Raw genomic sequence first — 13,236 nt, 5'->3', positions numbered from 1 at the left:
TTCAAATTTTTTGTATTCTTATTAATTTTTTGTTTGCTTAATCTGAGAGGAGTGAGTTAATCTCCCTTTACAGTGGTGGGCATATTAATTTCTCATAGTTTAGTCAGTTCTGTTTTATAAATTTGGGGAGATATATTATTAGATACATTCAAACTTGAAATCATGGTATCTTCCTGCTAAGTCACATCTTTTATCATTTTGCAAGGACTCTTTTTATCTTTAATAACCTTAAAATTTATTTCGCCTAATTTTAGTATAAATACACCAACATTTTTTGGAGAGTGTATGTCTTTTATTATCCTTTTATATCTTGCAACTTTTTGCTTTAGGTGGGTCTCTCATGATAATATATATAATAATATAGCTAGATTATCCCTTTAATCTCATTTGAAAATCTTTGCTAATCAGTACATTCAGTCCATTTTTATTTATTGTGATTGTTGATCTATTTGGGTATAATTCCACCATCCGACTTAGTGCTTTATTTTTGACCTGCTTTATCTGTTTATATATTTTCTTTCTTTTCTGGTCTTGGTTGAGCTTTCATTTTCTTGTCTTGCCCTCGTGTTGCTGTCTTTAATTTTAACAAATGTTTTGTAATGGGATATTTCAGTCATAAACAAATATAGACAACTAAAGTTCCTAGGTGGCTCAGTTGGTTGAGGGTTTCGGCTCAGGTCATGATCTCATGGGTCATGGGATCAAGTCTTCTGTTGGTCTCTGTGTTCAGTGCGGAGTCTGCTTGAAGATTCTGGCCCTCTGGCCCTCCCACCGCTTGTGTGTGTGTTCACTCTCTCTCTAAAATAAACAAATCTTTTAAAAAAAAGTAGACAACTTATATTAAATTCCCATACTCATCAGTAATTATTAGCATTTTATCAATTTGGTTTCATCTTACTACACCCCCCTCCCACACTCTTTCCACACACACCTTACAGCAAATCCCAGATATTGTACTGTTTCACCAACAAATACTTTTTTCCCCATATAACCAAAATTACAGCACCTACAAAAGTAAAAATGATTCCTTAATATCTTTTAATACTGAGCCTTCTTCAGATGTCCTTGTCTTAAAAATATTTTTTCGTATTTGGTTTATTTAAATCAGAATCCAGATAAGTTATGCACATCACATTTGGTTGATATAGCCAATTCTCTTTCTATCTGTTTTCTTTTAACCCCCACTATTTTTTCATGCCATTTATTTGTGGAAGAAAGCAGGTCATTTGTCCTGTAGAATTTCCCATTTTGGATTTGGCTGATTGTATCTTCAAGATCCCTTAACTTCTTGTAAATTGATTAGATTTAGAGTCATTAAATTCAGATTCCTTCCTTTGGCAAGAAATACTTCACAGGAGATACTGAATACTTCCTATTTCAACAGTTAGTAAGCAGATCTTTTCTAAATCATCCATTTCTAGTGATGGAAGGATTAATCAGTGGGCTCAGGTACTGTGATCCTGTGTTCCCTATCAGCCTTTCTCCTAATCATTTTAGTGTTCATTGAAGATTGTTTTCTAGAACAATTATTTTTTTTTTAAGATTTTATTTATTTACTTGACAGAGATCACAAGCAGGCAGAGAGAGAGGAGGAAGCAGGCTTCCCGCTGAGCAGAGAGCCCGATGCGGGGCCGATCCCGGGCCGATCCCAGGACCCTGGGATCAAGAACTGAGCAGAAGGCAGAGGCTTTAACCCACTGAGCCACCCAGGTGCCCCTAGAACGATTATTTAATTAGCATCCACAAAGCTGTGATTTTCTAATTATATTATTACTGGATTTATTTGTTAGCGATCATCTATGAAGAGCTTTGTGTTGTCAACTATCATTCAGTTAATTTGAAGTATAGTTCCTACAGGGAGGGCAGAATAAATGCATGACTCTTATGTATCAGTTTTTTCAGAGTAATGAATTAGGGCCCTTGCAACTTCTCGAAGGTGACTCAGGTACCACCCTCACAACCCCAGCTGCTTTTGGAGTATCATTATCAACTCGTGGAGCTATATATAGTATTTCTGTTCATTGAAGGAACTGTTCTTTTCTCAGGATCTAATTATCCCAATCAGCCTGGCCATTGTGTTCTTTTTACATTGGCCAGTGGTCTTTGTCCTTGATTTTTTTTTTTTCTTCTTTTTGCTTTCTGTGGTTGGGGTGGGGTGGGAGTTATTCCGGGTTTATCAAGTACTTTTCACTCAAGGCTGGGCATGGCCACTTCCAAGGAGGTATGGTTTCTTTAAGTGAGAGATGGTACTTGGAGACGGCATTCGGTGTGCTGGGGCGCTCGTTGCTATTAGCATATCATTGTTTCTCAGCCATCTCTGTGAACAGAACAGAAATAAGTAATTTTTTAAAAATTTTATTTATTTATTTATTTGACAGACCTCATTCGTAGGCAGAGAGGCAGGCAGAGGTGGGGGTGGAGGGGGAAGCAGGCTCCCTGCCGAGCAGGGAGCCTGCTGTGGGGCTTGATCCCAGGACCCTGGGATCATGACCGGAGCTGAAGACAGAGGCTTTAACCTACTGAGCCACCCAGGCGCCCCAAGAAATAAGTAATTTTTAGAGAGAGGAAACATAAGTCATGAAGTAACACAGATTTTCCAATGTAAATTTAAGATTTAAGAGTTTTTATTTTGATTTTATACTTGTTTCTCACACTGAAAAACTCCTTACTCGGTTCTGACATTTCTATAATTACTTGCTTTATCTTGCAGAATACATTCCCGAATGTATCTTGTATACATATAAATGGTAAATGACTAGTATTAGTAATAACAGTAAGGTTACTGAATGCAGTTCAGGGTTTTTTGTGATTTTTAAAAAAATTTTTTTTAGTTGTTCTTAGGCTGTGTTGTTTTGGAGATACACACCAAAATACTGTGTTTAAAGTTTGAAATGCGTCTTTGAGTGATTGCGCAACCAACTTGAGTTACAGTTAAATTAGTTTCTGTTCATTTTCAATGTTTAGAAATTTCTTTGTGGCTATTCTAATTATGTAAGACATTAAAACAGTTCCAGAGGGGCGCCTGGGTGGCTCAGGGGGTTAAAGCCTCTGCTTTCGGCTCGGGTCGTGATCCCGGCGTCCTGGGATCGAGCCCCGCATCGGGCTCTCTGCTCAGTGGGGAACCTGCTTCCTCTCTCTCTCTCTCTACCTATGATCTCTCTCTGTCAAATAAATAAATAAAATCTTTAAAAAAAAAAAAAAAAAAAAAAAACAAAAACAGTTCCAGAGCCGAAACTATAAATGTGTTCAGCGAAGTCTAGCTTCTCTCCCCATCCATATTATTCTGTTTCTTCCTGTAGCATTTCCTATTGCTGCTCTAACAAATCCCCACCACGGTCATGGCTCCGGACAGCACAGATTCATTCTCTTACAGCTCTGTAGGTCGTCAGTCTGCCAGAGGTCATACCGAACCAAAATCTGGGTGCTGTTGAGGCACGTTCCTTTCTGGAGGCTGTAGGGGAGAGTCCTTCTCCCTTGCTGTTTCTGGCTTCTAGCAGCTGCCCACACTCCTTGGCCTTTTTCTCTGCCTACAGAATCAGCAACATTGTGTCTCTCTGACCCTTCTTTTGCTGCCAGATCCTGCTCTCTGCCCACTGCCAGCAAAGGTTCTCTGCTTTTTAGAGGTAATCTCCACACATCAAAGTCCTGAACCTTAATCACATCTTCAGAAGTCCCCTTTGTCATGCAGGGTCATTTATTCAGTGGGATCTAGGGACTAGAGCACAGATATCTCTGGCTTGCCATTATTTTGCCAACCACACTTCCCCCTAAGGCAACCATTTGATCATTTTTCAATTTGTCTTTTCACTGTTTGTTTTTGAAAACTTGAGGAAATCCATATTCCCCCACCTGCGTCCCTCAGAAGAGATCATACTGTAAACACTGTTGTGCGCCCTGCTTTTTTTCACCATCACACCAGCGTGTCCCGGAGTTCCTGCCACAGCAGCACCGAGGATGCCTGCACTCCCTGGGGGGTGATGGCGCCCCACTGTGTGCCCAGTCCGCAGCTGTTGAACCTGTCCTTGTGGATGAACATTTGTATTTTTTTCATCCTTTTGATACTTAAAATAATCCTGTAACAAAAAGCCTTATATGTACATCATTTTTACCTTTTTTTGGGGGGGGGTATTTAATTGGCCTTGCTTTTTACATTTTTTTTTTTTATTTGCTTTTTCGGCAATCTCTATGCCCCATGTAGGGCTCAAACTCACAACCGCAAGATCAAGTCACATGGTCCTCCGACTGAGCCAGCCAGGCACCCCCTGATTTTTTACACTTAGATCTTTGAGCTCTTTGGAATATGTCCCCCTGTACAGGATGAGGGATGGATTCATTTTCTTTTTCACCTTTAGATTTTGCCTCACATACCTAACTTTAATACCTAATTTTAAAAATTAATCCATATCTCCATCCTTCTGAATAATATACAAAACTTGGAGTGATTGCTTACACTATCGCTTTCCCTCTTATGTAGTATCACTTTTTCTTTTTCCGGCTGCCAAACTGAATGTCATCACTGTTTTATGTAGACACACTTGCTGTCTCGATTCTCCTTGCTGTGTCTTCCACCTCAGGGCTTTCTTCTAGGGTCCTTATCTTTCTTCAGGATGAGGGCACATTTCTCTTGTGAACATCCATCAAAGTAAGCTCTGTGTTTCTGTGTATCTGAAAAATTTTGTATTTCACCCTCTTTTTAAATCGTTATTTAGCTGAGGATACAATTGTGGGTTCTCCTGCAACTGTAGATATGATCCCATGTTTTCTCATTTCTTCTGTTGTTGAGAAATCACGATTCCTTTTCACTTCACCCTACTTTTCTCAATGACTATTTCAGATCTTCTCACTGAAAGATTGTTCATTGTTCGTTGCCCTGAAGCTCCCCTATTGTGCATCTAGATAAGGATTTCTTTCTCACATCCTGTTTGAAATTTGTGGACTTCCTGAATATGAGGATTCCACCCCTCTGTTTTTTCCTTCTAAAATTTGGTTCACATGTAGAGCTCACTCTTTCCTTAATGTCTGTTAGTTTCTTGTCCATATTTTTCATCTTTTTTTCTTAGAGATCTATTCTGGATATTCCTTCACATCCCTTTTCTGCTCACAAATTCCTTAGCTGTGTGTTTCGGTTTTTAGTTTTGTTTTTGAGAGAGAGAGAATGAACACAGGAGAGAAAGCATGAGCAGGGGGAGAATCAGGCTCTCTGGTGAGCAGGGAGCCCAATGCAGGACTCAGTCCCAGGACACTGGGATCATGACCTGAGCAGAAGGCAAATGCTTAACCGACTGAGCCACCCAGGCACCCCCAGCTATGTCTTTTTGACCTGTTCTTGAGTTTTTACTTTCAACTACATTTTTTTATTTTTTATTTTTACTTTCAACCACATTTTTTAAAATTTTTTTAAGACTATTTATTTGAGAGAGAGAGAGAGATCACATACACAGAGGGAGAGAGGAGGGAGAAGCAGACTCTGCACTGAGCAGGGAGCCCTATGCGGGGCGCAATTCAGGACCCTGGGATCATGACCTGAGCCAAAGGCAGATGCTTAACCAACTGAGTCCCCCAGGCGCCCCCCAACTACATTTTTTTAGGTTCTTTCAAATATGCTGAGTATTTTTTTGGTGTTACCCTGTTCTTTACTCATTTTTTAAATTCTCATATTTATTTCTTTAAGTACTTTAAAACAATTTTATATTTTTTATCCAATAATTCCAATATATGGAAAATCTGTGATGGTCTGATCCTGCTGTTCATTGTTTCTGCTGAGTCACACTGCCAGGGTCTTATCTTTACCTCTCTTATAATTTTGGATATTGTAATTATGCAGCTGGGCGCTCCCTGGAGCAGTATCAGAAAACCTGCTCTCAAATTGCATCTGTCTAGAGAGGATTTGCTTTTCCTTCTGCCATGTGAACTTCAAGTTAATTTCCTGGCTTAGAGTTTCTCAGCGCATGCAGATAGTCACCATAACCCCTAAACTCGTGGGATATTGACCTGAGAGTACAAGCTCTTGGGAGAGACTTTTTTCCTACCTGGACTCCACATCAAGACTGACAAATGTCTTTGTGTCCTTCTGCCAGTGGACAGATTCACTGGGGGGGAGGCACCATTTCTCTTAATAGGTAGCCCTCTGAAGGTCTGGCTCTCTGCCAGAGGTTTCAGTTCTGATGACACAGTAACGGTATTTATTATTGCTAATGCGTTATCTTTAGGCTTTTCACAGCAGGGGTACCTAACCCACCATATTTTCAAGACTAAAACTGTGTTCTTTTAATATGCTAGTGTTCCAGGAAAGAAAGAGAAGAAAACTTGTGGACGAATCTAAGGGAGAAGAAATGGGGTGGGGGGGGGGGCGCTGCTGGGCTCCTTACTGTGAGGGAGGCACTTGCTTTCGGCCTCCTTCCCTTGGCAGGTGAAAATGGCTGAACACCGCCAGGCTCCCCCACTACACCTAATGTGAGATGACAGCAGGGCTCAGGAGCTCTGTCCTTTGGGTCTTGTGGTTTTCCTGACCTCCCTGCCAACCCAATGCCCTGCTTTTCCTCCAGCTTCGATTTTCTACCTTCTTTCAGGTTTCACATAACAAAAATATAGCTAAAAAACCGTTATACTTAGAGTCTTACGTCCCTTGATCTCTGGATCCTGTTACAGAGATCATTTCACAAAAATGGTCAGCAGCGATTCGATGTGGGGTCTCCCGAGCGGCGGGTAGGGAAGGCTGTCCTGAGTTGAGTCAGACCTGTGCCACGTGGTGGGCAGGTTCTAACCACCTTAGAATCCATTGGCGTCCTTGTCATTAGAGAAGGCATCCATGCTCCCTTGGAGCCCAAGCCTCTATGTCCTGTGAGTCTCACCTCTGCAGGTAGTGAGTCCGTAAGTCCATTACTCATTGATCTGAAGATCATGACAAAATAAAAACTATACCCCAAAGACATCTTTAGCCAGGAAAGTAGCTGGATTGCATTTACCCAAGCCTTTTTATTCCCTGCTTGTTTTAATGATGGCGTCCCTTCTTACAGCTGCCCCGTATCAACCTGAACAGACTCTCCTTACCCCATCTCTCCCCCAGTTTGCTTACTGTCTTGGTGCAAAGTTTCTTGGAGAGAAACAGTTACGTAATGAATTACGATATGATTAATTGAGTTAATTACTATAAATGAACCACAATACCCCTAATAGCTGTATTTATTTTAGAAAGTAAGTGGTAATGGAATTAGAACTGAAGAGACAAAAGAGACATTTATAATGATTAATAATTTACAATGATTAATAATGATCATTGATTAAGAATTTCATGTCATTTTGAAGTCTTCAGTCAGTCCACAGATCCTTCAACGATAGCTGGTGATCACAGAGCACCCCTGGTATTCACATCTGGTGCTAGTGCTTTCCAGGTGTTTCCCCGTTGAACTTACAGCCAGCCCTGGCGGCAGGGACTGTCCTCTGCATCTCCCCCACTGAAGAGGCTGGGCGTGGAGAGGTTAAATGAAGGTCAGAGAGCCAAGAGGTAGCCTCGTGGCTCAGGATAGGCACCGTGGCCCCGAGGCCCTTATCGTGCACTAGTCACTGGCTCGCCTGGCTGGGGCGTAAAGCCACTGAGGGTCATTTTTAGCCCCCACTACGGTCACCACTGAAGGTTTTTTTTAGACTTAGTCTCAATAGATGGCCGGTGTGGGACCCGATTGCAAGGCGTGTTCATTTGTTGCCGCGGACTTAGGGTGACCCTGGGAGTTCACTGTCCTTCCTGATGCCAACTCGCTGACCTCTTCTCCATTCCAGTTCCTGTTCCAGCAGCTGGGGATGCTGGTGTCCTTCGTGAAGAGCCACATCCGACCTTACATGGATGAAATAGTCACCCTCATGAGAGTGAGTAGAAGTTAGTGCTTTGGCCGGTTCATCAGTGGGTCAAGGAACATTCAGAGGCAGGCTTGGAGAGCGCGGACATCTTGGTCACGGGTCTTTGTAGAGCTGTTACGACAGGAGTATTATGCGGGGAGGGGTTCCCCGGAGGGTGGTGACGGGGGGAGGGGACCTGCTTCAGGCCTGGCCCCTGAATGCGAGGTATGAGGTTGGAGGAAGAATCCTGAAGTCGTTGTTCTGCCAGAAACAGACTCGTGTTCTTTGCCTCACACACAACAGAGCAATTTCACTTTACTGCTTTACCCCACCGCCTTGAAGAGCATAAATGCCACCTTCTGACTGCAGCAGCACCTGTCCCAGATTGTGTAACGTGCGCAAGCAGGTGCAGAGGGCTCCCCATCGGTGGCAATATCGTTTTATTTCTGTTGGAGGGGAAGGCCTGCCTCCTGCTGTGCTGTGTCTCTGTTGGGAAGCTCGCTTTGCTGAGACGGCCGTGCCCTCAAAGAATTGGAAGACGATTCTCCACTGATCCCTTCTCTCCTCTTCCAGCCCTTTGTACTTAGCTTGGAGGAGGGCAGCAGGACTAAAATCAAAGCGGCCAGCTTCAAAACTGGAACTTCCCCACAATCGGGTCTCAGAACTGAAAAACTCCCGTCTGTACAAATAATGAAAACCACTCGCTCCCCGACTCCTGCCACGGGGGCCTCTGTACCACGAAGCTGAGCGGAGTGCCAGCAAGCCGGCGGCCCTCCTGGGGAGGGGGCCTGGCAGGCAGCAGTGTGCTCGCGGTCGGAAGCAGAACTAATCGGAGACTTAGTCCCCAAAAAAGACTTAGGACCAAAACACAGAAGTTTGAGGCAGGGAGCTTCACACCTGCAAAATGCAGCTTTCATTTCCTCCAAGATGGGTAAGGTGCCCCAGGGGCTCTGCCTTTGACTGCTGCCTCCGGGCATTTTAACGAGCCCCTCTGAGCCTGGGATGAGAACAGCCTCTGTTCACAGTGATCCCTGGGCAGGTTGCCTGGCTCCTTGGAGAGAGAGGAGCCCTTGTACGGAGCCCGCAGTAATAACGGTGGGGAGGTAGGTATGCTTTCTCTAAAGAATGCAGAGGGCGGGCCAAGTAACACACATCAGGCAAACCATGGAGGGTATAAAATGGAGGTGTTTCTGGCAGAGGTTTTTATCTAGAGAAAATAGCTTTTTCTCTCTGCGAGGAGAAAGAGAAAGTTTTACAAGCATCTTTTAGTATGGTTTTTACTTTCTAAGCTATTACGATTTTTAAGACTTTTTTTTTAATAAAAATACTTGATGCTTCAGTAAAGCCTTTCTTCTGAGGAGTTCTCTTTTCCTTTTTATTGACTTTATTCTGAATTAGTTGAGGGCCCCAAAGCATGAATATGTACGTGTTGCCGTCGTTAGTAGGGCTAATCCAGCATCATCGAGTCTCCTCTGGAGATTTCAAACAAGGCAATAGACAGCTTTCTTTTTGACTTGATTTGAAATGCCAGCTTTTCCTGGGATCAAAAACTCAGACCTATTTGGGGTACTGAGGCAGATTCTGTGGCAGATTGGCCAAGTTTTTACTTTAGTAACTTACATGGAAGATGACTATGCAGGTGGAGAAAAAGTGCTCCTTTTGTGGCTTTATCCAGGCCTGAAAATGATTTGGGGCAAACATCAGGTGCTACCTATATCTAGCAATATTTAGACTAGCAAAGTCTAAGTCCAGAACGGGCAAGAAGCTGTTCACATTGGGATCACCCTTTGGTAGAGAGCGGCTGGTACCCAAAGTGGAGAATCCGCTGTGAGCGGGCTGAGAGCCCCTGAGTGAAATAAACCTAGTCATTCATTCACTCTGTGAACGTGTTTGGGTGACTGGACTATACCAGGTGCCGTTCTCGGTTCTGGAGAGACAGAGATGGCTCAGAGGGGCTCCTTGCCCTTAACAGGTTTACAGTCTAGTAGAGAGAAGGTGCCAGAGAAAATGAAGTAACAATGGGTGCTAGAAAAGAAGGGAATAGAGGGACGTAGAGCATGTAATGGAAGGAGAACAGGAAAGCCTTCATGGAAGTGAGGCTTGAGGCGGGTCTAGAAATGCAGATGGCACTTAGCTGAGCAAGAAATGAGGTTCTAGGCAGAGTGCAGCACAAGCAAAGCCCAGGAGCGAAGGAGGCTGGTGCATTCTGAGAAGTGCCCTTTAATCCGCTCACTGTGCCTGTGACGGAGGATACAAAGAGGGCTGGGGAAGGAGTCTCTCTTGGGGCAGACTGTGCTCACTACAGTTTTGCTTCTTCTGGGCCTTCTCAGTTCCTTGATTTCCTAATTCAGCAGAAGAGCATGTGGCTTTACTTCTCTCTGTCTTCCCTCCCTATAGGAATTCTGGGTCATGAATACCTCAATCCAGAGCACAATCATCCTTCTTATTGAGCAAATTGTGGTAGCTCTTGGGGGTGAATTTAAGCTCTACCTGCCCCAGCTGATCCCACACATGCTACGTGTCTTCATGCACGACAACAGCCCAGGCCGCATCGTCTCCATCAAGGTGAGTCCCTTAAGGGTGTCCTCTAGAGGGATTCCCAGCATCCATCAGAGTCCGGGGATGATCGGCTAAGAGGCAAGCCCCTGTTCTGAGTGACAGGATGGTGCTCGAGCCACAAGATTGAATCTAACGAATGCTAATACCAGATGTGTGCAATTGACAGGATGTTTACAACCCTCTCTTGAACTGGCCTTGTGTTTTCTCTCCTTTATTGGATTATTCTTGGTAAATGTTTTATCCCCGACCTGTTCTCACTATTATCTAGCAACTGATTCCTTGTCCATTGAAATAAGCTCAGAGAAAGCAAAATAATACACAAGCAAAATAAAATAGTGGGGAGGGGGGAGTGCTCCCAAAAGAATGTAGCTCAAGGCCACTTACTAAGGGCTTTTCAGAGTCCCCGCAGAATCTGGAGTTGCCCACATGCTCCGTGCGCTCTGTGCACACGTGTACGCATGTGTACTCCATCCGCTCCCGCTTGCCGCCCTCCGTGCGCTCCGTGTACGTGGTACCTGCCTGTATTTGCCCGTCACTGGGCTTGTGCTCCCTTTTGCAGCTGTTGGCTGCCATCCAGCTGTTCGGCGCCAACCTGGACGACTATCTGCACTTGTTGCTTCCTCCTATCGTGAAGCTCTTTGACGCCCCGGAAGTTCCGCTGCCATCTCGGAAGTAAGCACCTGCGCCTGGGGACGAAGCAGCCATCGAGCTTTTCACGTCTTTTTAAAAATGTCCTTTTCTTAAGTTCCCAGGCCATCCTTCCATTTTGTTGTTGTTGTTGTTACCTCAGCTCTCTTTATTTTAGTCCAGAAACGCCCCAGGCTTCTGGAAATCTTAGCCGTCCCTACCCCACGGGGACCTGCGTTGGAGCCAGGTCACCCGAGCTGCCTCCGAGGCCATGCCCTCCCATTTGGTGCTGATTGTTAAGCCTCAGCCACCTCTGGTACTTCGGGACCACGTGTTAACAATTCCCCTGGGTCGTGGTTATTGTAGGGCAGCGTTAGAGACAGTGGACCGCCTGACGGAGTCGCTGGACTTCACTGACTACGCGTCCCGCATCATCCATCCGATTGTTCGAACGCTGGACCAGAGCCCGGAACTGCGTCCCACGGCCATGGACACGTTGTCTTCGCTGGTCTTCCAGCTGGGGAAGAAGGTGAGACAAGAGTCCTAAACAGACATGCTCTTGGGGAAGATGACTTTTGTCTGTGAACGTCTCTGTTTGCCAGTCTGTAGCTCTCAACTGCCTTCAAAGAACTAGGAATTACTTGCTTTTTTTGTCCTTTCATTTACTTACCAAACACTTCTCGAGCCATCTGTGTGGCCTAAGTGCTGTTCTGGGATAACATAGTAAACACAATGGTGTCCCGGTCCTCACGGAGCTTCCATTCCACCGAGGCAAAGCTAGTAAATACAGTCCGTCTCAGAAGAGCTTAGAGGGAGCGGGGAGAGCTGCTGTTTGTTTAAGGTGGACAGTGAAGGCCTCTAACAAGCGGACCTCTGACCAGAGACCCGAGTGCAGGTCTGAGCCCAGAGAGTTGGATGCCGGCAGAAGGAGTAGCAAATGCAAAGGGGTGCGGAGGCAGCATGTTTGAAGGGTCCAAGGAACAGTGTGTGGCTTCAGAGGAGGGAGCCGGGCAGCAAGGAGGGCTTGCAGTTCCCGTCATAGAGATGAGGCAGTGCTGGGATAGGGCGTAGAGACCAGGTGCTGTAGGCTAGTTGTTCTCAGATGTCCCTGGACAGTATCTACATAGCCGGGAACCTGTTAGAAATGTAGATTCTCGGGCCTGTGCCCAGACCCGCACCAGAAACTGGCCGCGGAGCCCAGCAAGCTCTGGTTTCATAAACCTTCCAGGTGATTCTGATGCCCACAAAAATTTGCACATCACTCCTGTGGGCCATTATAAGTACTTGGGCCTTTACTCTGGGCAAGACTAGAAGTTTTGGAGGATCTGGACCTCAGGAAGACTGTGGTCTCTGACCTGGTGACTCACAGTGCTGTGTGGAAGAATGGACCAGGCCAAGGGTGGGAGCAGAGAGAGCACTCAGAGGCCATCGCAGTAACCCAGATGGGTGGGGGCGGGGACTAGGATTGTAGCGGTTTGGGGAGGGTGGTGTGACAGAGACAGACAGGTGACTCTTCTGAGTAACAGCCACCCCAAACCCAGCAGAACTAGCTATAGCTCGCGGGGGTGATATTCCGTTGCCTCCCGCGCTGCAGAGTGACCTTTCTGATCTCTTCCCTCTCCTCCGACAGTACCAGATTTTCATTCCAATGGTGAACAAAGTCCTGGTGCGACACCGAATCAACCATCAGCGCTACGACGTCCTCATCTGCAGAATCGTGAAGGTGAACTGCGCTCGGTTTCTGTCCCAGAGTCCCCCGCTGTCTCTCCGCATGGGTCTGGGAGCACATCTGGCTTTTTAGCTCTAAACTAGCGATGGGCAGGCAGCTTCTGGAGAGACAGCAGGCTCCTCCCAGCTCTGTAGGCGGTGTGGGCTCCGCAGCAGTGACAGGCCCTGCCGCCCGCGCGCAGAAGAGCGGGAGCCTAGCCGCCTGCCTGTGCACTTCTGCTGAGGGACCCCAGGAATGCTTCTCAAATAGTTTGCACATGCTACAAAATAATCCCCTTCCTTTGATCCCCGCCCCACTTGCCTTCCGGGCCATACAAAACCAGGCAGCGGGCCATCCGCCCCCCAGCTCATAGCACTTGGTCCCTGGGATCATGGCCCGTAGCACTAGCTTCACCAGCTGCGTGCTCATTCTGCCGAGACCGTGCTGTCCCTCACCAAGAGCCACCGGCAAACTTGGGTCTGCGGTGGGGATTGTAGCCCACCTGTGGT

At 45.7% G+C, this 13,236-nt stretch overlaps 1 protein-coding gene across 2 annotated transcripts in view; it reads left to right on the top strand.

Annotated features, from left to right (window-relative positions):
* Positions 1-13,236, top strand: part of MTOR (mechanistic target of rapamycin kinase) — a 125,840-nt gene that overhangs the window by 34,581 nt on the left and 78,023 nt on the right. For both annotated transcript variants that reach the window (XM_032863392.1, XM_032863393.1), the window contains exons 20-24: positions 7,777-7,863; positions 10,231-10,398; positions 10,952-11,064; positions 11,386-11,548; positions 12,650-12,742. In XM_032863392.1, the coding sequence (XP_032719283.1) occupies positions 7,777-7,863; positions 10,231-10,398; positions 10,952-11,064; positions 11,386-11,548; positions 12,650-12,742 (624 nt within the window). The remainder of the gene's footprint in view (positions 1-7,776; positions 7,864-10,230; positions 10,399-10,951; positions 11,065-11,385; positions 11,549-12,649; positions 12,743-13,236) is intronic.

The sequence above is a fragment of the Lontra canadensis genome, unplaced genomic scaffold (assembly GCF_010015895.1).
Source record: "Lontra canadensis isolate GAN:19392208 unplaced genomic scaffold, GSC_riverotter_1.0 scaffold25, whole genome shotgun sequence".
Classification (NCBI taxonomy): domain Eukaryota; kingdom Metazoa; phylum Chordata; class Mammalia; order Carnivora; family Mustelidae; genus Lontra; species Lontra canadensis.
Note: the sequence above shows the minus strand (reverse complement) of the source record. Positions and strands in the feature narration are given on the sequence as shown.